Source organism: Eumetopias jubatus, unplaced genomic scaffold, assembly GCF_037043125.1.
Source record: "Eumetopias jubatus isolate StellerSeaLion01/CBP00866 unplaced genomic scaffold, mEumJub1_p1.0 scaffold_4, whole genome shotgun sequence".
Taxonomy (NCBI): Eukaryota; Metazoa; Chordata; class Mammalia; order Carnivora; family Otariidae; genus Eumetopias; species Eumetopias jubatus.
In genome coordinates, this window is record NW_028274810.1 from 3,466,532 (window position 1) to 3,493,228 (window position 26,697).

At 41.4% G+C, this 26,697-nt stretch overlaps 1 protein-coding gene across 1 annotated transcript in view; it reads left to right on the forward strand.

Annotated features, from left to right (window-relative positions):
• Window positions 1-26,697, forward strand: part of OTUD7B (OTU deubiquitinase 7B) — a 55,051-nt gene that overhangs the window by 17,552 nt on the left and 10,802 nt on the right. Inside the window, exons 2-6 of the mRNA XM_028088328.2 lie at window positions 13,003-13,152; window positions 16,839-17,027; window positions 19,739-19,966; window positions 21,424-21,525; window positions 22,882-23,009. Coding sequence (XP_027944129.1) covers window positions 13,068-13,152; window positions 16,839-17,027; window positions 19,739-19,966; window positions 21,424-21,525; window positions 22,882-23,009 — 732 coding nt within the window. The 5' untranslated portion in view covers window positions 13,003-13,067. The remainder of the gene's footprint in view (window positions 1-13,002; window positions 13,153-16,838; window positions 17,028-19,738; window positions 19,967-21,423; window positions 21,526-22,881; window positions 23,010-26,697) is intronic.

The window sequence follows — 26,697 nt, forward strand, 5'->3', positions numbered from 1 at the left end:
CTTTATTTCTCTCTTGTTTCTTATTTTATGTTTTATTCTGTTCAAAATTTAGTTATTGCTGAGATTTCATAACAGCATATGAGAACTTTATTATAGCTTCAGAGTATCAATAGAAAAAAAGAAAAATCTATCCCTTTGTTACACTTAATTTTATCCTACCCTCTTGCTACAAAACTTCAGAACTCAGGGATATAGTGCTAGAAGAATATTTCCAAATCCAGCTTATATCTTTAGTGGTGATGAACAAAACAAAAATGGCCATTTGATTTTAGCATGCCCTCATGACCATCTGTATAGATGATTTCCCTTAATATGGTTTGCTTAAGTGATTAAATTTCCAAATTATGCATCTTTTTCTTTGGTACATATCTGTAGAAGTGAGAGATTTATCTGGGTGGCAGAAGGAAAGGAACTTTTCATAGATAAATCCACAAAGTAGATCACATGGAGAATTGAAAGTCATTGATATATGTCAAGTCAGGTAAAGATTACTAGAATAGGAGTCAACAGGCGTGCTTGGGTGGCTCAGTCCGTTAAGTATCTGACTCTTGGTTTTAGCTCAGGTCATGGTCTCATGGGTCAAAGGATTGAGCCCCACTTTGGGCTTCACGCTCAGTGGGGAGAAGAGGAAGGTCTGCTTAAAGATTCTCTCCTCCTCTGCCCCCCGCCCCACTCATGTGCACGCACGAGCTCTCTTGCACTCTCTAAAATAAATAAATAAATCTTTGGAGAGGAAAAAAATAGTAGTCAACAGATTTATGTTCTATACACAGTTTTAGCACTAGTTAGCTCTGTGACTCTGGGCAAGTCACTTAATCTCACTCACCAGTGTTCTCATCTGTAATTTGAGGGTATGGAATGAAGTGATCTCTGATGTCCTGGTTCTAAAGTCTGTAATTCCAAAGTGCCAAACAAGGGAAGTAGACTGACTTTCTGCACCTCACCACCAGGCTTGTTCCACATTAGACCCAAATGTGAAGTGTTAATTATGTAAAAATAGAAGTGTATAGTCTATGTTCCCAGGTAGACTAGAAGTTAGATTATATTAAATACTTATAACTAGTTTTATGTGCTTAAATATAAGAGGCATGGTTGCTTTTATTTATTTTAAATTTTATTTATTAGAGCACAGGGAGAGGAGCAGAGGGGGAGGGAGAGGGACCAGTAGACTCTGCGAGAGCGGTTTAAAGGTTTTTTTTTTTAGAATGAGAGAAGGAGTGCATGGTGGCGGGGAGGGTGGTGCAGAGAGAGAAAGAGAGAGAGCATCTTAAGCAGGCTCTGCACTGGGTGTCTCAACCCTGAGATCATGACTTGAGTCAAAGAAATCAAGAGTTGGATGTTTAACCAACTGAGCCACCCAGGTAGCTGAGGCTCTGTTCCTTTTGAAAGAAGAATTATTGGGATGTCTGGGTGGCTCTGTCACTTAAGCATCTGCCTTCAGCTCAGGTCATGATCCCAGGACCCCGGGATCGAGTCCCACATTGGGCTCCTTGCTCAGCGGGGAGCCTGCTTCTCCCTCTGCCTGCTGCTCGTGCTTGTGCTCTCTCTCTCTCTCTGATAAATAAATAAATAAAATCTTTTAAAAAAATAAATAAAAGAAAAATTATTACCACAAATGGCACAACCTATACAGATGAAAGAGACCCAAATAGAGACCCAAAATTATTTGGGTCTCAGGATATCCTGGGTTGGAGTTTCTGTCCTAACTCCAACCTAGAAATAGAAATATGGGTGTATTGGTGGAGTTGGTGGGGAGTGGGGACAATGGGGCTAGTAGTGTGGATGAAAATGGATAGTATTTTAAAAAGCAAAATAATAAAGAATTCCTTAGTCTGTGGAGTTTGCATGGCTAGACCAATTTGATTTTGTCATAAGTCCCTGTAGAACTGATATAAACCCTGTATTCAAATTCAGAATACCCGGGTCCAAACTCCTTGCTACCTGGGTATCATTTAAGCTTTGTAAGCTTCTCTGTGTGTATGTATTTTCCATCAGAAAAGAGGGGATTAAAAATCTCAAAAGAGTATTTAATTTTTATAATTTTTTTAAAGATTTTATTTATTTGAGAGAGAGAGAATGAGAGAGAGCACATGGGGGGGGAGGGTCAGAGGGAGAAGCAGACTCCCTGCTGAGCAGGGAGCCTGATCCAATCCAGGACTCCAGGATCATGACCTGAGCCGAAGGCAGTCGCTTAACCAACTGAGCCACCCAGGTGCCCTAATTTTTATAATTCTTATTAAATGAGGCCTTCTTTGTGAAAGTGCTTTAAAAACAAATTACAGCAAAAGAGAAGCTATTTTTAGTGTGAACAGACAGCTTTACACATATAGTCGCATAGACCTTGATTATATGTACCTATGGGGTGAATAGTGACATTTGAAACCAGTAAATAATTCACAAGCCTATTTTATTTTATTTTTTTGATTTGTTTATTTATTTTGAGAGAGTGAGAATGAGAGAGAGAGTACATGAGAAGGGGGAGGGTCAGAGGGAGAAGCAGACTCCCTGCAGAGCAGGGAGCCCGATGCGGGACTCGATCCTGGGACTCCAGGATCATGACCTGAGCCAAAGGCAGTCACTTAACCAACTGAGCCACCCAGGCACCCCTCACAAGCCTATTTTAGATATAGACTAGCTCTCAGTCATCCATACACATGGACTAGCATGAATAATTTAGAACTACAAATATTTATTAGGCATCTGCTATGTGCCAAGCAAATTTTTAGGCCTGTTTAGAATTTTTTTAAAGTATAAAAGAAAGGTGCCAACCTCAAGGATCTTAATTCTATCTAGAATGTATCTTGTTTTCCAGCCTGATGATTTCTTACACATCCTTAAAGATCCAGTTTGAGAAACTTCCCTAACCCATCCAGGTAAACTAGTTCTTATACCTCTTCCTACCCCATTGGGCATGAATAACATGTTTAGATTTCTCCCAGCACACTGAAATGCCCTGAAGGTAGGACTGTGGCTTCTCTTCTTCATTTGTATCTCCAAGGCCCTAGGGCAGTGCCTGGTACATGGTGGACCCAGCTGGATAAATTTTGATTGAATTGATTGAATGACTGGTAGTCAAATTGGAGAGATAAAATGCAAGTATCAGGAAGGCCAACTAATACTACAAGGCAATATATGATAACAGCAAGTGCCAGTATGTTGCACATACTGGGCCTAGAGGAGTTCAAATGAGGTCTAGATATGGCCAGGACATATGGAACTATGGAACTTGCGGATGGAGAATTTTAAACATAATAATAGTAATAAAAAATATCTTTCTTTGAACTGAGTTATGTAATTTTATAAAAGACAAATTTCTTTTTCTAATTGTTTGAGGCTTTTAAAAAATTAGTAGTTGTGTGCTGAAGGAAGTTAATTTATCAGAAATTTACAAAATGAATTTCCTAATTGTAGATAGTTCATAATTAGAATTTTTTTCTATTTCCTTTTTTTTTTAAGATTTTATTTGTTTATTTGACAGAGAGAGAGACAGAGAGGGAACACAAAAAGGGGGAGTGGGAGAGGGAGAAGCAGGCTTCCCACTGAGCGGGGAGCCCGATGCGGGGCCAGTCCCAGGACCCCGGGATCATGACCCTAGTCGAAGGCAGACGCTTAACGACTGAGCCACCCAGGCGCCCCTGCTATTTCTCTCCTTGAATAGAAGTTCTCTGACGGTGAAATGGCCAGAAGTTAGGAATCAAGAAGGGGAGAGAAGATTGTCTTCAGTTACCGAATGTGGGTTAATTCAGAGAAAGAATGACTAGCGTCTGTTGATTTGTAGTATCTTATTTTTTTCTCTCATGTCAAAAGTTTAGTAATCAGAATTTTTAAGGGCTTAAGTAGAACTTTTATTTTTACAGACTATTTTTTAAAAAATTGGATGTATTGAGAATCAAACCTTGAACTATCTTTGACCCTCCCTGAAAGGAAAGAGAAAAAATTCGTTGTGTGTGGCAAATAGAAATTCTGGTCTGGATCTAAAAAGATAAACATTAACAAGAGTTTTGTTTCTATTCAAGTTACTGTTGTTGTGCCAATTTCATAATAACAGACTTTCTCTATGACTCTTTCTGCCCTTATTTTTCTGAAGGTCACTTCCATTGTACACGTCTTCCGAATTATTAAATTTCCCAAGTAACTGTAATCCAAGGAGCCTTTCTTAGTAGCACTGAAAAGACAAATGCCAGTTCATAAGGAGTTCTCTGAACTTCTCCCTGATCTTTATATCACCATTTGGCTGTTAATGGGTTTGTCTCTTAGAGATTCATTTTGCTTTTTGTAGGCCTGATTTAAAAAAGCTAGAAACTTTTTTTTTTTTAAGATTTTATTTATTTATTTGACAGAGAGAGACACAGCGAGAGAGGGAAGACAAGCAGGGGAAGTGGGAGAGGGAGAAGCAGGCTTCCCGCGGAGCAGGGAGCCCGATGCGGGGCTCGATCCCAGGACCCTGGGATTATGACCTGGGCCGAAGGCAGACGCCCAATGACTGAGCCACCCAGGCGCCCCAAAAAGCTAGAAACTCTTGAAAAATATAGGTAAATCTTGCTCTGACACATACACATGCTAGTGGTAGTAATAAAGCCATGAAGCCAGTTCTTGAGTCTTTACTGGTATGTATCCACAATAGCATATAATAAGCTAATAAATTGTTTGGGAATGGTAAATTATATGATTGAGTTTTTTTTTTTTAAAGATTTTATTTATTTGACAGAGACAGTGAAAGAGGGAACACAAGCAAGGCGGTGGGGGGGGGGGGCGCGGAGAGAAGCAGGCCTCCCGCTGAGCAGGGAGCCTGATGTGGGGCTCGATCCCAAGACCCTGGGATCATGACCTGAGCCGAAGGCAGACACTTAATGACTGAGCCACCCAGGTGCCCCATGATTGAGTTTTTTTGGGTTGAGTTTTTTCTCTTAAGTTTGATTTAGGGAGAGAAAGTGGCTATTCCTTGAGTATACACTGTCATGGAGATAGAAAACCCAGAATTGTGCAGGGTGAGTAGAAGGAGATGTGAACATTTTTTTTCCAAAAAATAGACAACATGCATGAGATTAAGAGAATATTATAAAATCTTTGAATCTGGAATGAGTAGAGTAGTAAGGGGTAAATGTGGGGAGGTAGGATTGGTTGATTAAGACATTAGAATTTCAGTAAATATGTGTGAATTTGCTATTCCTGGAAATTTGGGAATGAATGGGCTATTTAGCTATGTCTGTACATCTAGGAGAGGACAGACAGTTCTCTTCTGCTGTTATTTTTGAGGGACCATCTGGCAGAAGGTACAGCCCAAGAGGTCCTTGCAACATTTTCTTGGAGGCTCAAGGAGTTGAAAGACACTGGAATGGGAATGATAGACTGGGTCCTGTGTGCATGTGTTGACGGTGCCTTGGAAATGGCTGTGGGACTGAAGGATTTGTTGGAGATGAGTAGAGGGAGCTTTTGCAGGAAAGGTACAGGGGCTGTATTGGGCACTAGTGGAGTGAGGTGGACTATGTGGGGGGCAGAAGAAAGGCAACTGACCTTTTTTGAGGACTTACTTTGTGCCAGGCACTGCCCTAATGTATCTTCAGTTAGTTAATCCTAACAAGAGGTCTGAAATGCAGATTATTTCCCCCATTTTATACATGGAGAAATGGAGGCACAGAACAGTTATATTATCTACCCATAGGACAGCCCTCAGAAGGTATACTGGTATTTGAACCTAAATCTGTCTGAATCCAGAGCCAGTTCTCTCTATCTCACTGTGGTGTTGAAAGCAGTTGAAACAGGGAGGGTAGACTGGCACATGGGGGGATGGCATGTGCTTTCTCAATTCTCCTCCCTGGACTAGGGGTGCTGTGGTGCCTGGGTTTGGTCTCTGGAGTCCATTAGGCCGGGCTCGTGAAAATCCTGGCTCTGCCACTTTTTACCTTTGTAACCTTGAGTGGATTACTTAACCTTTGTGAACTTTAGCAACCTCATCTGTAAGGTAAGGTTAATGATACAAACAAACCTCTTAGAGTTACTTGGAAGTTAAAATGAAATAATGTCTGAAACTTTAATGCATATTACTTCCTGTCACTTCTTTTTTCCGTTTTAGACCCATCTTTTTATCTCTGGGTTGTAACATAGGTCTCTTTGGTGTGGAACTTGGTCATATTCTCTCTCTTTTTTTAAAGAAGGTTATATTTTGTTTCTTTCACTTATAAGGACCCATATTGATTAAAAACAATCTGCCAAGAGAGTCTTTCATTTTTCCCTCCCACCTAATCAGGAATTGTGTGAAATTTCTAAGGGTTTTTGTCCCTCCTCTTTCTCCCTCTCTGGATTCCTTGGGACTGACATCATAGACATGGAGGAGTTTCTGACCTTTGAAAATTCTTGACAGTCTTAAATGTTGTGGTTTTCCAGTGAGTTTTGGGAGGAGTTGGAGGGGACTCAGACACAGCTGTAGTGCATCACTGGGACTGGGAGAGGGTATAGTGTGAGAATGTGGACGCTTTGGGGGATGTAGGAGATGAGAAAATGTAGGGTCAGTAGTTTCTCAGGCATTTTAACCTAACTTATCTATAATCAGTATTTAATTTTGGGTCATTTTTCTCTGTTACTAAGTAGTTGGGCACGCAGAGCATGCAGACTGATTGTAATGTTAGTCTGAGTTAAACAATGTTTAGGAAGAGAAATTTGTTGCAAATAAGATCATATAACAATCTTAGGCAAATGTTTTTGAGATGAGCCTCTGTTTTAGACCTGCCTATTTACAACACTGATTATCTGTGCCAGGCGCTGGCACAGTGATTATCTGATTATCAGCAATACTGGTGTGTGTGTGTGTGTGTGTGTGTGTGTGTGTGTGTGTGTGTGTGTGCGCGCATGCTTGCATGCGCACAGTGGGGGTACTGTACAAATACAGTTCAGTTAATCTGAACAGAAATTGAGTATCTACTAAGTGCTTGGGTATTAGGGATACAGGATGAACAAGACAAGATTCCTGCCCTCAAATTGCTCATGGTTTAGTGGGGGGGACAAACGTATAAATAAACACAGGTACTCTGTGGTGTGATAAATAATATTATAGAGGTGGAATACCAGGTGCAGCAGAAAAGGAGGAAGTGGGCAATTTAAGTTGGGAAGCCAGAGAACGTTTTGCCAACGAGGTAGTACTCAAGTTAGTCTCATAGAAGAGATAAGAATTCACCTGCTAGACCACAAGTCATTCCAGGCAGCAGGAACAGCATGGGCAAAGGAACTGAAATGTGAGCGCACGGTGTACTCGGGGAACTACCAGGAGGGGACGGGGAATGGTGGGAGGTGAGTGAGGCCAGAGGGTTAGGCAGGGCCAGATCGTGAAGGGGTCTTAAGCTTTTGTCATTGAAGAATTTAGAGCAGTGATTTGTAACACCTATTTTCATTTTAAGATTGATCAGCCTCCACAAGCAACCAATGGCTGGCGAGAGGAAGAGGGAGAAATTCAGAAGCTGTTTCCTAGAGTCCAGGTTATGAAAACCTGAGAGAGAATAAAAGAGTTGTAGTTTATGAAAAGGGTGGGATGGATTTGAGAAATTTTAAAGGTAAAATGAGTAGAACTTCACAAAGGACTATTTGTGAATGAGGATAAGGTGAAAGAGAAGTCCAGGGTGGCTCCCAGGCTTTTGTGACTTGGCTAATAGGGCGGATGATGGTACCATTTGCTAGAATAGGCAATACTGGAAGAGGAGTAGCTTGAAAGGGGGAAGGACAGAGATGAGAGAATGAGCTCTTGTTTTTAATGTGCTGAGTTTGAAGTGCGTGTGGGATTCCCAGGTGAGCTGGAGAGTTTGGGGCTGTGGATACATTTGAAGTTATCAGCATCTGGGTGCTCAGGGACATGAATGAAATTCTCATGCAGATAATATAACTTGACAAGATGGAAAGCCTGAGGTAGAATGTTGGGTGCACTAACCCGTGGTTAGGAAGAGGAGTCCACAAAGGTGACCAAGACGCGGAGCCAGAAGAGGCAGGAAGAGTGATCAGTAAGTATCACATACTACGAAGAGATCACTTTAGAAAAGCAGGGAAGGAGAATTGTGATCCTATTTTAAGTCAGTGCCATTCTCCTTCAGTAGAAGCACATTTTGATAGGATGAGCACTGCATGCAAGGTGAGAAAGCATCAGTGAATGTTGATTTTAGGGAGTTTTGCAGGGTGGAGGAGAAGAGCAGCTGGTAGGTAGGGACAGGGGAGGAAACCTGAAGGAACTCCTCTTGCTTTGTGTCCTAATTTTTTCTGTGAGGTTGGAGGCAAGGTCATGTGTCAGGAGTAAGGAGAGTGATAAGGATTGGGTAGGAGAATGGTGGAGGTGTGGGATAGTAGCTGAGAAGATTGGTTGACTTGTCCCAAAGTCAAGCAGAAAACAGCCATGTTTCATTGAATGTAATGAGAGTGAATGTCATTTACTTGTAATTGGGTTGCTATGCATGGTTATGTGATCTGATCTTGCTCAATGGCCCCAGGTAGTAGCAGAGAAGTTGAATGTGGGAGCCATCTAGGTTGGGCAGATGAAATAGAAGAATAGCAGAGCTAGGTTTTTACTAGAAAATAAGTGGCCATTGGGTTCTCATTCAGTTAGGCAAGAAGGGACAAAGTGGCATCTATCCACTTCTTTTTTTTCTCAGTCGTTACTGCTGTCATCCTAGTCAAGCTCACCATCATGTCTTTGCAGGAATTTCCACTTGTGCTCCTTCCACACCCTTCTCACTACAACCAGGGGGATCTTTTACTATTTCAGATCTGATCATGTCCTGCCCCTACTTACAGCCCATCGATGGCTTTTCATTACTTTAAGGATAAAATCTCAATGTTTAGCAGAGTCCACCAGGCCGCCTCTTAATCCTCATTTTGTACTCTTCTCACCTCTATGTTTCTTCCTGCCACAGAACGTTGATATGTGTTTCCTCTGCTTGGAGCATTCTTTCTTTCCCAGTTTGTCCCTCCAATTCCTACTCATTCTTTGGTCCTTAAATGTATTATCACTTCCTTGGGAAAGTTTTTTTCTGACACCCTGTAGGAGATAACACCCATCTCTCCAGCATTTCTTTATTACAATTTTCTGTGAAATTTTGTGGGTTTTTTTCTCCAGACTGGAATCTTCATGAGGATAAAAATTGTGTCTTTCTAGTTCACTGTTGTGTTTCTAATCCTGAACGTAGCGCACCTAACACGTAGTAGGCACTCCATGATTTTTGTTGCTTTAGTGAATAAGGTGGTTAAGGAATTGGATGACTTAATCTGAGGTGAGGATATCTTGAGGTAGCAGTAGAGAGGGAAAGCTGGAAGGAAGATGAGATTGTAACCAAAGTAAGATTTTGGATGTTGAAAATATAGAGGTGGAGTAGTTTTAGGAGATGGCAGGGTTCAGGACTGAGATGCTGGAGCATTTGATGAGATTATGAAGCTCTGGGCGCCTGGGTGGCTCAGTTGGTTAAGCGACTGCCTTCAGCTCAGGTCATGATCCTGGAGTCCCGGGATCGAGTCCTGCATTGGGCTCTCTGCTCGGCAGGGAGTCTGCGTCTCCCTCTGACCCTCTTCCCTCTCGTGCTCTCTCTCTCATTCTCTTTCTCTCAAATAAATAAATAAAATCTTAAAAAAAAAAGATTATGAAGCTCTTATGGCAGAAACATTGGATGGGTTGTGTAGGTGGTTGTTGAAATTGCTGAGGAAAATGGTAGGATTTAAAGTGAGGGTGATATAAGGCAGGTGTCTTTAATAAATAGAAGAGATGGGCACAGCCCTTTCCTGTGTGAAAGGATTCAGTAGGTAAGAATCAGTGCTGTTTTGGGGTTCAGCAATGCCCTAGTGCCTTGGAAGGCAGTATGGTGCAGTGGGGCATGTGTCCAAAATACTCTGGGTTCAGACTTTGGGCAACCTACCCGACTTTTCAAGCCTTATTTGTTTCTTTGTAAACACAGTTTTGTATGAAGAAATGCTTTCTCTAATCTTTGTCTGTGAAAATGCCATCATTCTTGGGTGTGGATTTTATTGTTCTGGAGAAGAGAACTCAGGCCATTATGTGAAAGTTATAGAGGGAGGTGGACTGGTGATTTAATTTAGAAAAGTGTTTTCTAATGATTAGATCTGTCCAACAATAAGACATCGTGGCAAAGGAATGAGTTTTCCATCAAAGTTGTATCCATCCATGCAGAGACCGGGTGATTTCCCTGTCAGAGATGTGATAGAAGGATTTCTGCAGGGGGGCAGACACTGGACTAAGTAATCACTAATGTCTTGTCCAGTTGGAGGACTGGAGGGTATTGACCCTAATTGAGATTTGTCTAAACACCGTTCAATCAACAGATGTTTGAGTGCCTCCTCTGTTTTGTTTGAAAGTTTGAAAGCCAGTATTTTCTTTTTTTTTCTTCCTGTGTGCTGAGACAGCCAAGGACTGTGTGTTTTAGTCCATGTTGTGGATATTTCCCATTTGGAATTTGAGAAGCTCAAGCCAGGTGTTGGTGGTGATGTAACAAAAGCTACTGTCCTCCCCTGTTGGGTGGGGTTAGGGTGGAGTCTGTGGCCTGCACCTGGAGGCATCAAATACAAGAGTGTGCTGCCAAGATGCTTGGTTTAGTGCTTTGAATTTTTTGGCAAGTCGTTCTAGATAATGTTGGATCTCTAAATTACTTCTCAAAAATAATTTTTTGAAAAGAATGACCTACTGTGTTGGCAAATGAGATCTATGATGCCATGACATTGATGGTTTTTACTGGCTTCTCAGCCACGGGAGCCTATGTCTGGCTGGGAAATGGCCTACATGCCTGTGGCATCAACTCTTCTCTCTTCCGCTGAGCATCTTTTTGCTGATTGCTATGTGTGTGCTTACTGTATACCTCCCACAGTCTTTCAGAAAGTTATTAAAGTGGCTTTACTAAGTTCCTTTGAATATTTTTAAGAGAGAAGATTGAAATTCATTTTGCAGCTATGCTCTTGGTTTTGGATGAGTCATGCTTTCAAGTTATTTGGGCTGCAACCATCTCTTGTGACCTCTAAGACAGTGACTAAAATGGGCTTGGAGAAGAAATTCTTTTCTTTATTAGGGGAGGGAGAAACCACTCATTCATTATGAATTCTGAAGGAATTTAATTCTTAAGTATAAAATGTAAGAAACTAATTTATTTGATAACTTGACATTTGGCACTTGAGGTATGTTAGGCCAAAAGTTCCTTAGGTATTGGTAGCCTTTTCTGACAATTGGGATATTGAAAAATGGAAGGAAATTAGACATTGGTAATACATAGACTAAAAGAGAATGTCAGGATCATGGTTTATGAGGCTATAGTGAACTGGAGAAGTTCAGTTTTTAAACCTGGAAAGGATCTTAGAGGTCATCGAATGCAAGTCTAGGATAAACAAGAGGCAACTGAAACCCTGTAAGTAATTTGACCAAAGCCACCCAGCTAATATATATAGGTGTAGGTAAAATCATATGGTACGAGGGTGGCAGAACTAGTGACAGTATGGATGATGTCTCTTCAGAAAAGAGAGTTTCTGAAACTTGGAGAGGTGGATTGGGACCAGGGCGGACTTTTAGAAATAGAGGGGTGATAGGAAGTACGAAGGACCCTGGAATTTCTCATTTATTAAGTTAAGCCGAAAATGGATTGGTTTGGTGGTGGCTGGTGTGGAGGTTCACTTAGTCATTTAATTATTTACTCATCAGGCATTTATTGACTGCCTACGATATTGTAGGTGCTGTGCTAGGTGCTAGGTGTTGGGCTACAAATATGAATAAAACACGTCCCTGCAGTCAAGTTAGTGACTTCCTGGTTTTATGACCCACAAATCATTGCTGTTTATTTGCCTTAATATTTCTAAGGAATGCAGAAAATCAGGATCTGATCATACCACTAAACAAGCTGTGTCCTGGCATTGGGGGAGGTTTGAAGAAAAGGTATCTGAGTCACCCTTAGACTTTAGGTTGTTTAGGAGGAGATGTTTCTGCAGAGAGTCACCTGAGTCACCTTTTACCTTTGAGAATTCTACTTTTGGCCTTCCCAAAAAGGCAAGGGATTGATGGGTGTGGTAGGGCAGGTGTGTTATGGTTACTTTAGGAACAAGCCCTCTTCTCCAGAGAACTGTAGACCTGTCTAGTATGTAGAATTTGGTTAGAGATTGTTCTTCACTCTGTTATTGCTTCCTCGGCTGGGACTGCTAACTTTAGAGGAATGCGGATTGGTGCCAGGCTATCAGGTCAGGGACAGAGTTTCTGCCAAAGTCAAGTCTGAAAGAAGAGATCTTTTTCAGGTAAACTTATTTGGCTCATTTGTCCGTGGTGGAAAAAGGCTTGTTTCCTGGGTTCATGAAGTTAGTGGACAAAAATTGACTTTTGTGTACCTTTGAGATCTCCACTCTGCTTTGCATAATAGCTTATTGTTTTATTTTGAGTAGTTTTCACTATCAGCTTGCTCCTTCCGTGTCCTCAGCTAGCCTCAGAACACTAGTCAACTCTAAAGTTATTCAGTGTATAGTGCTCATTTGTTCATTTACCCATTCATTCCGCAAATATTTCCTGAGGGCCTGTATGCCACGCACTGTGCCAAGTGATACATGCTGAGGACACATTAGTGAACAAGACACACAAGCACTCGGCTTTCAAGAAACTTACATATTAAAGGAGGAGGCTAGACAGCAACCTATTAAAATAATTTCAGGTTATATCAAGTGCTGGGAAGGAAAGAAACAAGGTGGGGAATTCTTCAGGGTGGTAGTCTGCTGCTTTCTTCCATTAGCTTGAATAAGCAAACTGATGGATAGAAATGGAATTCTGTAGAAAGGTAGAAGAAAAGCATTATTCAGAGTGACATTAGACTTTATGATTAATTTAGTAGTTAAGAAGTTAATGCGGAATTAGGAAACTAATGTTGCTCTTCATAATAAATTCAGCTGAAATGAATGAGCTGGGATAGTTTCCCCTTTTGGTTAGGAAGCTGCTGAAATTGGGCTGTGATCATCCTATTTCAGTGTAATTTGAGCCCTATGTGTTTATTTCCTCCTCAGGTGGAGGCCTGAATTTTGATCTATGTCCACCCTACCTCAGCTGCCTGAAAGTACTTAATGATCACATGACCCTGGACATGGATGCTGTCCTGTCAGATTTTGTCCGTTCCACAGGCGCAGAGCCTGGGCTGGCCCGAGATCTCCTGGAAGGTAAGGAGCCACAAGGGGGAAAATAAGAAGAGAGAAAGTAAAATGCGATGTTTATTGTTAGGATGACTTGGAACATTTAAAGATACTTCGTGTATGGCAGACCTTATATTTACCTCACTCGCTTCTAATAATCCACCTCTGTATGACCCACCATAATTTTAAAATGCAAAATCCCCTTTTCACTTTGAATTTTTGGTGTAGCTTTCTCCACTGTGAATTTATGCTCAGGTAATGCAAGTGAAATTTTATATTAATCCACTAAAAGCACAATTCTAGATCTGTAAGTCGTCTTCTTTATATATAAATGACTTTGGGATCACTCATGGTTTTGTTTCTTTCCTTCCCTAATTTGTATAGGTGATTCTATGTAGAGTGAATTAAGTTAATGCTTTTATTTTGCTTCCTTTGTTTACTTATGTCTGTATGTACACATAAGTGTGAACGTTCTATATTTTAAGGTCCTTAAAGCTTAGAATCATGTCAGTAGGTTGCTTTGTTTGGAGTCATAATTAACAGATGTTTTTTGTTGATGGAAATATATAATGACACAAATGGGTAAGCCTGAGGAGAAAAGGGCAGGTTCTTAGCGTACATTCTAATGTTTTAGATTGTCAGCCCTTAGCAGGGTGTGACAACTTGACATTTGTTTCTACCTCTTACTTAGGAAATGAAAGATCTGGGTTTGGACTCCAGTTTGCTAATTCAGCATGACTCTACCCTTGACTGGCATTTTTGGTTTTATTTCCTACTACCTTCTCCTTCTTATGCTTCAGCCTGGCCCAACTCGTCACCTTTCCCTGGTCACATTAAGTTGTTTTCTAAGTCTGCAGCGTCCCTTCCTCCATTATTCTCCTGAGATTCTCCTCATCCTTCAGGATTCAGCTCAAATGCTTCCTCTTCCTCTTGTAGCATGTGTTGAATGCTGTGTGTGTGAAGTACTTGAGGTACATTATTTTATTCTTACAAGCACTCTACAATATAAGTTTTATTATCCCACTTTTACAGTTTTAAAAACTGAGGTTCAGAGAAGTTAAATGGGATTTGAACTCAAGCAGTCTGGTTTCAGAGGCTGGCTCTTAACAGTTATGTTACAATTAATATTTGTGTAATCTCTTTCTCTCACACACAGACGTGCACACACTTCTCTGCTATGAAGGAAAGGTTGAGGGTACTATGGAAGCGTAAGAGAGAAACCCAATTTAGATACAGGGTGCAGAAAGGCGTTTCTAAGGAAGTGACCTTTGAACTGAACCCAGAAAGGTACGTGGGAGTAGCAAGACAAAAGGGATAGAGAAGAGAGTGTTGATATAGAAGCTTATACAAGGACCTAAGGTGAAAGAGAGTTTGGCACTGGGTAGGAAGAGTGGGGTAAGAGTAGGAAACAGGTAGAAAAGCAGGAAGCAGAATAAGGGGGCCCTTTGTAGACTGTGGTGAGGAGTTTAAATGTCATTCTGTGTTCAGTGGGAAGCTGGTGAAGGGTTGTAATCAGGGAGTGACGTGATTGGATTTGAATTTTGGTTGAAGGCTGTGGAACAGATTGGAAGGTGGCCAGAGAAGTGATCAACCCAGTTAAGACTGTTGCCACGGTTGAGGTGAGAGATGATGATGGCTTGAACTGCTGTGGTGGCAGAAGAGAGAAAATTGGATGGATTTAAGATAGAATTTAGAAGGGAAATCAAAGGGCCTGATCTTCATTTTCTCCCTGCTTCTGTCTTTCTCTCTTGCTTTTTCCTTGAAAAGTTAACTTTCGTTCATATTGTAAAGAACAAATTTGAGAGGGGACATGGTAGGGGAAGAGAGACTAGCTGAGCCTCTCCCAGAGCCCAGGGGACAATCATGAGGATCTGCATGGGCACAGTGACAATAAAAATGGACAAGAAAGAACAGATTGGAGAGATGTTTCATGAGTGCAAATATTGACTAGATAGTGAGGGCGGAGGAGCTGGATCTGAGTAGTGAAGGTGATGGAATTTTCTGGCCTGGAGGGCTTGTGATACCATTATCAGTTTGAGGAATATAGAAGGAGGAGATGTAGCAAGTCTCCGGAAGAAGGATGATGGGCATTCAGTTTTGGACAAATTCGCTGTTAGGACCTGATTTTAAGGAAATACAGAGCCAGTGTTCAGTACGGTGTTCTGTATTTCCAACTGTGTGGTAAACATTCATTCATTCATTTGTTGAGTCAGGACAAAAATCCTTCATTCCTCAACAAATATTTATTGAGTACCTACTATGTGCCAAGTTCTAGGTGCTCGAACAAAACAAAACAAGCAAAAATCCCTGCCCTTACGTTCTAGCAGGAGAAACAGTCAATAAATAATAACCATGATAACCAAATCATTGTAAAGTATATGTTAAGGTGTGAAGTGTTATGGGAAATGATGGGTAGGTTGTGATTTTTCCTTGGGTAGTTAAGGCAGGCCTTATTAAGAATGTGACATTTGAACAAATATCTGAAGGAGTGTAGATAAATTAAGGAGAGAGCCTTCCAGGCAGCGGGGGAAGTTGTTGGAAAGGCCATAGATAGGAGCAGTCCTAGCATGTTTGTAGGGACAGCAAAGAGGCCAGACTCACTGAAGCAGTGTGAGCAAAGGGAGCTGGGACAAATGGCAAATGTAATGGCTCAGAAGTAAATTCATCGGGTATTAATGATTCATACAGCTTAACTGGAAAATTAGAGTAATAACATATGACAGCAACAGCAATAAATACATATATACAACTTTCTGTGTCCCAGTGCTTTTAATTCATTTGCTCTTCATAACAGTCCTACATGGAGTCATCTTCACTTTGATAGCCAGGGAGATTGAAGCACAGAGAAAAGGCTGGAAAAGTAGGCCAGGTCATAGAAAGCCTTGAATGTCAGACACAGGAGCCTAGGTTTTATTCTGTAGGCAGTGGCAAGCAATTAGCGGTTTTGATTCTGGAACTGAAATGATCCAAACTGTGCTTTGGAAAGATTAATTTCATGGGATACTTTAGAGTGGATTGGAGGTGGGATAGTGGGTGATAGGAATTGAATTAAGGGGGTAGCAGGTGGAATAGAATAGAAAGAAATATTTATTGAATAATATAACTGGAGAAAGCAACAGAAAAATCCATTATGACAAATCTAGCATTTAGGGTCTTTTCTTCAGTAGAGTAGTGATTCTTAAATTTGGCGGCAGTTAACCGTTCCTTTTGGTAATCTGAGGACAGCTATCAGCTCTTTTTCTTTAGAAAAATGCACATACTTATACCTTTGTATACAGTTTCGGATGGTTTAGGACATTGCAGAGCATGTCTAGGCTAAGAACTCTCTGGATATCAGAATTCAGAGACCTGGGCTTTAGTCACACTTTTCCTTGGTGCAAACTGGCTGTGCCTTTGGGCAAGTCACTCTACTTCTTTAGGCTTCCTTTGTTTTATCTGTGGTCTCTGTGGGCCCTTTCATTTCAGAGACACAAAGTTTCAATGCTCACAGAGCCGACTTAGGAAATGGACAAGTAAATAAAGAAATTGTGGTATTGCAGACTGAAGTGTTATTGAAGAAAATTAAGCACAATAAGGAACAGGAGAATGGTGGAAGTATGCATGAATTTTCCTTGCTAGTTTTAAGAGGATGGTTCGAGTGATTGTTCTGTGTCTTTCCTCAGTTTCCCTGTACTCTGAGTACCCATTTCACTCTCTGCTTTGTCTCCTGCCAGGAAAGAATTGGGACGTGAGTGCCGCCCTCAGTGATTTTGAACAGCTACGTCAAGTCCATGCTGGAAACCTGCCCCCACCCTTTAGTGAAGGGAGTGGTGGCTCCAGGACCCCTGAAAAGGGGTTTTCGGATAGAGAGTCTGCCCGCCCTCCCCGACCCACCCTGCAGCGGCAGGATGACATCGTTCAAGGTACTGGGGTAACTGAGGGGTGTTTCTGTAGGTGGAGTAGAAAGGAAGGGAGGGGACTGCTAAATGGAGTCATCCTTTGGAGATGATCCTATCCCTCCCCCTGCTCCCCTGACAGACTGATCAGAGGTGGCCTCAGTCTGTCTTGGTGCGGGAGCCCCACACTGTCCCACTGCATCTTGAGTATTCCCCTGTACGAAGGCCTTTTTCAGATACTGGGAGAGAAATGGATGAAGGAGAACAATCTAGTTGCCGAGATAAAGTACATAAAGGTAGAATTCAAAGGATCACTGCCATCCACCTCGTCGGTTAATATTTGTCAGTATGTATCAAAATTTTAAAATGCATGTATACTCTGACTTAGCAGTTTGATTTCTAGGAATTTATCATATGTGTGTATGTGCACGTGGGTGTGTATATATATATATATATATACACATCCTTTAAATAAATAGACGTAAGTGGACACATACACATATGCAGCATAACGCTTGAAAGTTAAAGCTTGAAAACAACAATTAAGGTCCATTAGTAGAGGAGCAGCTAAATAAATTAAAATCATTTATGTTGTGGAATACTCTGCAGCCATTGGAAAGAATTAGGTAGAACTTGATGTGCTGTTTTTTAAGTCTCTAAAATGTATTGAGAAAGGTAAGATGCAGTACAGTTTATATAGTATGTTCTTGTTTATGTTTTTAAAAATGATTTCAAAAGCTATAAGTGCTTCTTTTTTTTTAAGTTTATTTATTTATTTTAGAGAGAGAGAGAGCAGGGGGAGGGGCAGAGGAAGAGGGAGAGAGAGTCTCAAGCAGACTTCACTCTAAGCGTAGAGCCCTATGCGGGGCTCTAGCTCATGACCCTGAGGTCACCATGACCCTGAGTTGAAACCAAGAGTCAGTTGCTTAACTGACTGAGTCACCCAGGTGCCCAAAGCTAAATGTGTTTCTATGTGCATAAAAAATTCTAGAAGGATCCAAAAGGTTGCCTCTAGAGAAGGAGTCAGAAATTTTGAATAAGGGGGAGATTTATTTGTAATACTGTACATCTTTTGATAGTATTTTGATTTTTTACCATGGGCTTATAATACTTTTTAAATACCTAAAAAAAAAATAGTTTAAGAAATAACATCACTATAAAATAACTTTAGACAAATCTTGACTTACTTTGTATGTCATCTCCGACAAGTATTGGATGAAGAACTACTTCCCAATACAATTTTTAGCTTTTGATAATCTTTATATATAAACTGAAGTCATGCAAATGAATTGTAATATGACACTGAGCAGATTATGATCACAGACTATCTGCTGGGGAATTTTAAGTACCATGTAACCAAAACAAATGAAATAGGGACACCTGGGTAGCTCAGTCGGTTAAGTGTTTGCCTTCGGCTCAGGTCATGATCCTGGGGTCCTGGGATCGAGTCCTGCATCGGGCTCCTTGCTCAGCGGGAAGCCTGCTTCTTCCTCTCCCTGCCGCTTCCCCCACTTGGGTTCCCCCTCTCTCTCTGACAAATAAAATCTTAAAAAAAAAATAATTTGAGGCACTGTCTACATTACTGTCTTTCTCTGGCATGTTAAGTGAGAATGACTGTACCTATGCTTTCTGATAAATATGAATCCAGAAAAGTTGTAAATAATGTAAATAAACGTTATTGATGGTAGATAAGAAAGTTTCCAAATTGTGCAAGACTGTTGAATCACAGATCTGTACTTCTGAAACAAATAATGCAACATATGTTAAGAAAAAAAAAAAAAGAAAAAGAAGAAGATAGCAGGAGGGGAAGAATGAAGGGGAGTAAGTCGGAGGGGGAGACGAACCATGAGAGACGATGGACTCTGAAAAACAAACTGAGGGTTCTAGAGGGGAGGAGGGTAGGGGGATGGGTTAGCCTGGTGATGGCTATTAAAGAGGGCACATTCTGCATGGAGCGCTGGGTGTTATGCACAAACAATGACTCATGGAACACTACATCAAAAACTAATGATGTAATATATAGTGATTAACATAACAATAAAAAATTTAAAAAAAAGTTTCCAGATGTGTAAGATTTATCATTTTTTTTAAAGATTTTATCTGTTTATTCATGAGAGACAGAGAGAGAGAGAGGCAGAGGGAGAGGGAGAAGCAGACTCCCCGCTGAGCAGGGAGCCCGATGCGGGGCTCCATCCCAGGACCCTGGGATCGTGAACTGAGCCAAAGGCAGACTCTTCACCGACTGAGCCACCCAGGAGCCCCTATTATTATTAATTTTCTATAATGGAAATTCTTGCCTTTATTCTCCAAAACTGTGAAAATTATCAGAGTGATTATTTGATTCAGCCTAGCCAAATGAAACCCCATTTCCCTTATTCCCTCTTTTTCCTACCAAACAGTGACCAAGTTGCCAAATGAATGAGTCCCTTTTATGTTGGGAAGTGGGAAGTAAAAGAAGACAGAGTCATGGGGAGCAGTTCAGGCAAATTCTTTTAAAAAGGGTAGAAAGAGGAATGTATATTTGGTGCTAATATAAGTGCTTGCAAAAATACTATTTTCTATATTTCTCCACTTGTATGTGGATTGAGAAAGAGGGTTGGGAAATTTGATAGCTAGTGAGACTCACAGTTTCTCCCTGCCTGGAAGAGGTAACCCATGTCAAGAGGTAACCATCACCACATGAGTGGAACGTTCTCTGGGCTGTGTATGTTCTAAGGTAACTCCGTTTCTCATTGCAGAAAAACGCCTGTCTAGGGGCATCTCCCACGCCAGCTCCAGCATTGTTTCCCTGGCCCGGTCCCATGTCTCCTCCAATGGTGGGGGTGGGGGGAGCAGTGAGCACCCCCTGGAAATGCCCATCTGTGCCTTCCAGCTTCCAGATCTCACTGTGTACAACGAAGACTTCCGCAGCTTCATAGAGAGAGACCTTATTGAACAGTCCATGCTGGTTGCCTTGGAACAGGCAGGTCAGTGAGTGCTTCTTTTCCTGGGCTCTTCCTTCTGCTCTTCACCTGCAGGCAGCCACGTGGAGGGGCTCGCCTTGACCAGTTAGCTTCCTGTTTAAATGTGGGAGCTGACTGCAAAGTCAAGAATCAGTCAGATCAACATGTACTGAGCTAGGTCCTTCTTTTCGGGACACAAATTTGACACTTTCCCCTGGAAATTTCTTGTTTGATGGAAGGGAAACCAGATATACACCTGAAAGGCCCAGGAATCCAATACCTAAAAATCCATACATGGGGCAAAAAAAGTACAAATGAGTTATAATTGGCTCTGGAACACCCTTGTGACCAGAAAGAACCAATACTATAGATGATGTACAATGGCGATTAATTTAAAAGTCCCATTTGTTTATATGAGCCTTTCCCGGAGATTTATTTACCTTTAAAGTTGTGCTTGTCTTAAATTACTGTTAAAATTAGTTAATATGGTGGGCGAGGCTGCTGGGAATTCTGGGAAATCTAGTCAGGTATTAAACTTACTTAGAAGACAGACTGGGGGCTGGGAGGTGGGGGCATGGGAAAGAAGCTTTCATTTTTCATTTGTACCCCTGTATAGTAACTGTGTGCATCTATTTATAGTTTTTTAAAAAGTTAACAAGTTATCTGGCTAGTGAGATTATAGGCCAGTTTTCTTTCTGTTGCCTTTTCAGTAATTCAAGAAAACTTTTAAGCATGATTCATGAAATATTTTCCTCATGTGAATAATGGATCAGCAATTGTGGGATGACTGTACAGAATCGAGACTCATTTTCTAAGGTGTTTCATGTGCTTTGTCTTGTTGCTCATGTCTTTAAAGTCATACCACATACAAGCTGACATGCTGTCATATATGCAGATGATACTTACGTGACATGAATACATGCTTTGGGTTGTTTTTCTTTTACTGATGATGGATTTGTGCTGAGCTTCATTGTTAACGATGTTTACTGGTCTCCTGAGCAAAGTGAAGGAATCAGAGCCGGACCACGTAGCCAACACAGATTTCAGCCTATGACCTTGACCCCATCATCTAACCCAGAGTTGCTCAATCTCAGCACAGTTGACATTTAGGACCAGATAATTCTTTGTTGTGTGAGCTGCCTGGTACATTATATTATGTTTAGCAATCTCTCTGGCCTCTACCCACTAGATGCCAGTAGCATCCCCCCACCAGTTGTGACAACCAAACACATGTCTAGATATTGCCAAATGTCCCCTTGGATATTTGTTAGATCAGTGGTCCCCATGTAAGAACTGCTGATCTCACCAATCATGCTCTCCAGGTTCTGATCGACTAGGTATAAGTGAAGAAGATATAAGGAGTGACAGTATTTTGGGTAGGCTTCCTAGAGGAGGCAAGTTTGGAGTCTGTTTTAGAGCTACAGAAGTGGGAAGGGCTTTATGGATAATCTGCTCCTCTCCTTTTCCTTCTCTTTCCGTAGGGCGTTTGAACTGGTGGGTGAGTGTGGACGCTACCTGCCAGAGGCTGCTTCCTTTGGCAACTACTGGGGATGGAAACTGCCTCCTGCATGCAGCCTCTCTGGGTGAGTCTTGAAAATGGTGTTCCGCACCCTCAGAAAGGAAGCAATAGAATTAAATCTCATGTGCAGGACTTAATCCACTAACCTTGATCTTAGGCAGAAGTGATCGTACAGCATGTGTGCGTGTGTGTGCGTGTGTGTGTGTGCGTGCATGGGCATGGGCGTGCAAGAGGGGATGGAAGAGAGCCCTGCCCTGGCTTTTCAGTCTTGTTCAGAGAGAATATGGAGAACACAGGATTTAGCATGGGTCCCACTCTGAGAGCTATCCCCCAGAAGTATTGAACAGCAAGTATGTAAGGGAGATAAAGCTATGTGTGTATATCATTCTACTTAATATTTATTCTTTTGGTATATAGAAAAGATGTTTTCATCAGTTTTTATGAGATTTGTTTAATTATGAAACTTATTTTATAATTCAGTATGTTTTTTGCCTTAGATTTTTTTAATTTTTATTAGCATATAATGTATTATTTGTTTCAGGGGCACAGGTCTGTGATTCATCAGCCTTACACAATTCACAGCGCTCACCATAGCACATACCCTCCACAATGCCCATCACCCAGCCCCCCCATCCCCCTACCCCCCTCCACTCCAGCAACCCTCAGTGTGTTTCTTGAGATTAAGAAGAGTCTCTTATGGTTTCTCTCCCGCTCTGGTTTTGTCTACTTTCATTTTTCCCTCCCTTCCCCTGTGATCCTCTGTCTTGTTTCTCAAATTCCTCATATCAGCGAGGTCATAGGATACATGTCTTTCTCTGATTGACTTATTTCACTCAGCATAACACCCTCCAGTTCCACCCACGTCGTTGCAAATGGCAGGATTTCATTTTTTTTTTGATGGCTGCGTAATATTCCACCACGTCTTCTTCATCCATTCATCTGCCGATGGACATCTGGGCTGTTTCCGCAGTTAGGCTATTGTGGACATTGCTGCTATAAACATCGGGGTGCACGGGCCCCTTCGGATCCCGACATTTGTATCTTTGGGGGAAATACCCCGTAGTTGCCTTCGATTTTAAAGAAGCCCTCATATTCCAACCATACCTCCCGCTTTAATGCTGACTGCCATTTGCCAGACCCATCTTCTCTGCTGCGACTCTGTATATTAGTTTGTTAGACTTGCGTACGAGTAAGGGGCTTTCTGTCAGGGGTTTGTAGGATGTGGTAGATCCCCCACTTTTAAGTTCTCGAAGTTTCTGAACCTCCAGAGTAAGGAACATCTTTTCTCTCATTTTTAAGTACCTCTCCCCGAAGTCACAGGGGTTTGTTTGAACCTGGCCTTCAGCCTGATTTCTTTGATGCTAGGGTATGTGCAGCATAATTAATAAAGGTGTCCTGCTGGTATGTTTTCTTGCCACAGGCATGTGGGGTTTCCATGATCGGGACTTGATGCTGCGGAAAGCTTTGTATGCGCTGATGGAGAAAGGAGCCGAGAAGGAAGCATTAAAGCGGCGCTGGAGGTGGCAGCAAACACAGCAGAATAAAGAGGTGAGGGAGTTTGGGTGGGAGCACCTTGTCCCCCAGAGTTAGCTACGGGAAATGCTCAGTGTGTACCAGTAGGCAGTGTCTCCTGGTGCTTAATTGGTGGTACTCCCCTTGTAATCCTAGAAATTGTAGAAAATGCAGAAGACACCACAGGGCCCATGCCTTTCTGATACAGTCATGAGAACTAGTATGGGGAAGCTGAGACCCATAGAGGAGGTAGCTAACATTGTGCTTCTTACCTGATAGACGCCAAGTCTTCAGTAGAAATCTTTTGCAAAACAAGATATGATAAGTCCACAGGATTTTTGTATTGTTTTGGGGTTTTGTGCTTATAATAAGGCTAGATCAGTTTTTAAGGACTTATGTTTTCAATTCTTAGGGAAATGTAAATGCTTAAAAATGTTGTTGGCTGTATGTACTCTTTGCTTTTCATATACTCGGTTTGTTTGTTTAAAAATTTTAAAAACATGCCTGTTAAATTGAGTTTGAATGGTACTTCTTAGGAGTTCAGCAGATGTTGAGACTGTTTTTGTATAAGAAAGTAACAATGGACTGTTTGTACTTTCCATCCCCGTAATGGGGGTTGAGCTAACTATGGCCTGTGGGACAAATCCCACCAACGGTTTTGTAAAAAAAAAAAAAGAAAGAAAAGTTTAATTGGAACACAGCCCTCCCCATTCATTTATGTATGTTTGTTTATGTTAAGTGCTTTCCTTGTATAGAATAGAACAGCAGCAGAACAGAGTAGTTGCATATGGCCCCCAAAGCCTAAAAGATTTACTGTCTGCAATTACGATGGAGCAATAAAAGAGTTTGCTGACCCCTCACTTTAATAATGACACTGTACACTTACATAAAGATAACAGGTCTCCCTCTTTCCTTTTCCCCTGGTTGTCTCTCTGTCTTCTGTGTTTATCTTGTGCTCTTTGTGAATATCTGTTTTTTTTTTGCCATGTATATGGCTAGGTGCTCTGGCATAAATATGGGACTATCTCTTCAGAAACTTTCCTTTTTCTTTCCATCTTCTTTCTTGTTGCCTTTTAGTGCTCTATTATAACTGGCCATTATGTAGAACTAAGAGGGTTTTTTTAGTTATTAAATTTTTATATCCTGAAGATTAAAATATGAAGGTAGAATGTGTCATGTTTCTCTCTTAAAAACAAAGAGCCCAATTGTTAAAATTAGGATGGTATTAAGCTCAGAATGGAGTCTTTGATCAGCCAATCTGCCCCAGAGGATTCCTGAGGGAAATAAATGCACAAGGGCAAGGCCAAGTAAATGGCATTCTTTATTACTGCCAAGTCCCATGGCTCCTTGGTGAGCTGAGCTGGACCTTGTGGAGAGCTTCTTTTGCTTAAGCTAGAGCCAGCCTAAAGTTTGCCTTCCTCACTATTGAATTCACACCATCCCTGAACCTTACATCTGGCACTCCAGAGTCAAGAAAAGGCCGAACTAGAGCATTCAGCTATTAAGTAGAAGTGACAACAACAGAGAATAGGTATGCCCAATTCTAGCTATTAAGCTATTGTAGTTATTTTAAAGGTGGGGCTAGATTATTATGGCTTTAGCCAGGAGACCCAGAAATACCCGAGTTCTGTTCTTGGTCAGCCACCTGTTCCCCCTCAAAGTCCCCAGTGGAAATACATGCATAGAGAGTAGTGGCTATCAAAGGAGCAATATTTTACTCCTTTTGCCCAGCACATTAAAAGTTCCATATTGGAAATGTGGCCTAGAGAATTGTTTTAGTTGAGACTATTTATAGCATTTTGCTGCACCTTAGGCATAGGAATGGAGGGAGGCATGAGGGACTGCGGGGCTTCTTTAAATCAGGACCAAAACTCCATAGGGACTAAATTGGTTTTGATTTCCCAGGCCTTCTTGTTTTGTATTGAAGTTAGTGGTCAAGCCCAATAAGGATGGGGCGCCTGGCTGGCTCAATAGGTAGAGCATGCAGCTCTTGACCTGGGGGTCATGAATTTGAGCTCCACCTTGGGTGTAGAGATTGTTTACATGAATAAACAACAACAACAACAAAGTCAAACCAGTAAGGACATTTTCAGGCTGGCAGGGTACGCCACCTAGTGGCTGCATATATGAAAACAGGAAACTGAAATAGGTGAGAGGAAGACAAGAGTGACCAGAGCACCCAGTCAGTACGTTACTGCCTGTGCATTGTTCTTTTTATTTTTAATTGAGAAGCTTCGTTACAGCATTTTACAAAGAGAACATAACTTTGTCATTTTGTTATTATTAAAGTAAAATGTGGGCACCTGGGTGGCTCAGTTGGTAAAGCATCTGCCTCCCTCTGCCCCTCCCCCCTGCTCATGCTCTCTCTCGCTCTCTCTCAAATAAATAAATAAAATCTTAAAAAAAAAAAGTAAAATGTGCTAAAACAGCTCTTTAGTTCTTCTTAAATTTGCTCCTCATGCCCCTCATATTTTCAGTGTGATTCTTTCTACTGTCAGTGTGTGTTTAAGCAGTATAAGCTCATTTAAATACTAATGTTAAGCCAAATACAATTAACAACATAGACTTGTCTGCCAAAGTATCATATACCCCCTAAAGCAAATGGTATTTTTAAATTGTCCACTTCTCCAATCCCCTTGATAAAAGTTATAGTTTCACTCAGCATGTATTTATTAATTACTGATCACATCATAGGCACTATAGCATATTGCCTGAAACACGGTCCTGGCCCTTACGGGTAGGAGGAGGAGATGGACATGTAAATACATAACTGTACCAACTGTGATAGAGTCTACGGCAGTTGAGGAGAGAGGGCACAAAGGAAGGAGTGGGTCTACCAGGAAGATTCAGGAAAGGCTTCATAAAAAAACATACTTGAGTCGTCTCCTGACAGTTGAGAAATTATTCACCAGGTGGATAGGGAGTGGGCTGCTCCAGGCGGAAGGAACAAGCCAGACAAAAGCTCAAATACAAAGCAACGCAGTGCATTCAGGGAACTACAGCTAATTAAATGACATGTTAGAGAGGTGGGTAGGGGCCAGAAAGTGGACTTTGTATGCTACACTTAAGGATTTTGAACTATATCTGACAGGTCATGATGGTTCTTTTTTTTTTTTTAATAGATTTTATTTATTTGAGAGAGCGAGCGAGCATGAGCAGGGCGGGGGCAGGGTGGGCAGAGGGAGAAGCAGACTCCCTGAGCAGGGAGCCCAATGCAGGACTCAATCCCAGGATCCTGAGATCATGACCTGAGCTGAAGGCAGACGCTTAACTGACTGAGCCACCCAGGCACCCCAGGTCATGATGGTTCTTAAGATAATTTGTAGTAGGAAGCAAAGATCAGATTTTAATTTTAGAAAAATCTTTCTGGTAACATTGTAGAAAATGGATCAGAGGAATGCTTGACTGGAAGTAGTAAAACCAGTGAAGGGTCCATTACAGTAGTTCATGCTTAATAATTGTTGACTAAGGAATCCAGGTGTGGGGTGGGTAAAAGAGGAATCTTCAGTAAGTCCCTCGTTTCTAGCTTGGGTGTTTGGTGATATTCAGTGCTATTCACTAAGGCAGGAATATAGGAAGAAGAGTGGGTTTTGGAAGAGGTAGGAGTTCAGGTTTTGACTGTATAGAGTTTGAGGCAGTCATGGGCAGGTGGCAAACTTTAGTAGGCAGCTGTATGTGAATATAGAAATTAAGAGGAGGTCTGGGATGGAGAGGGAGATTTTAG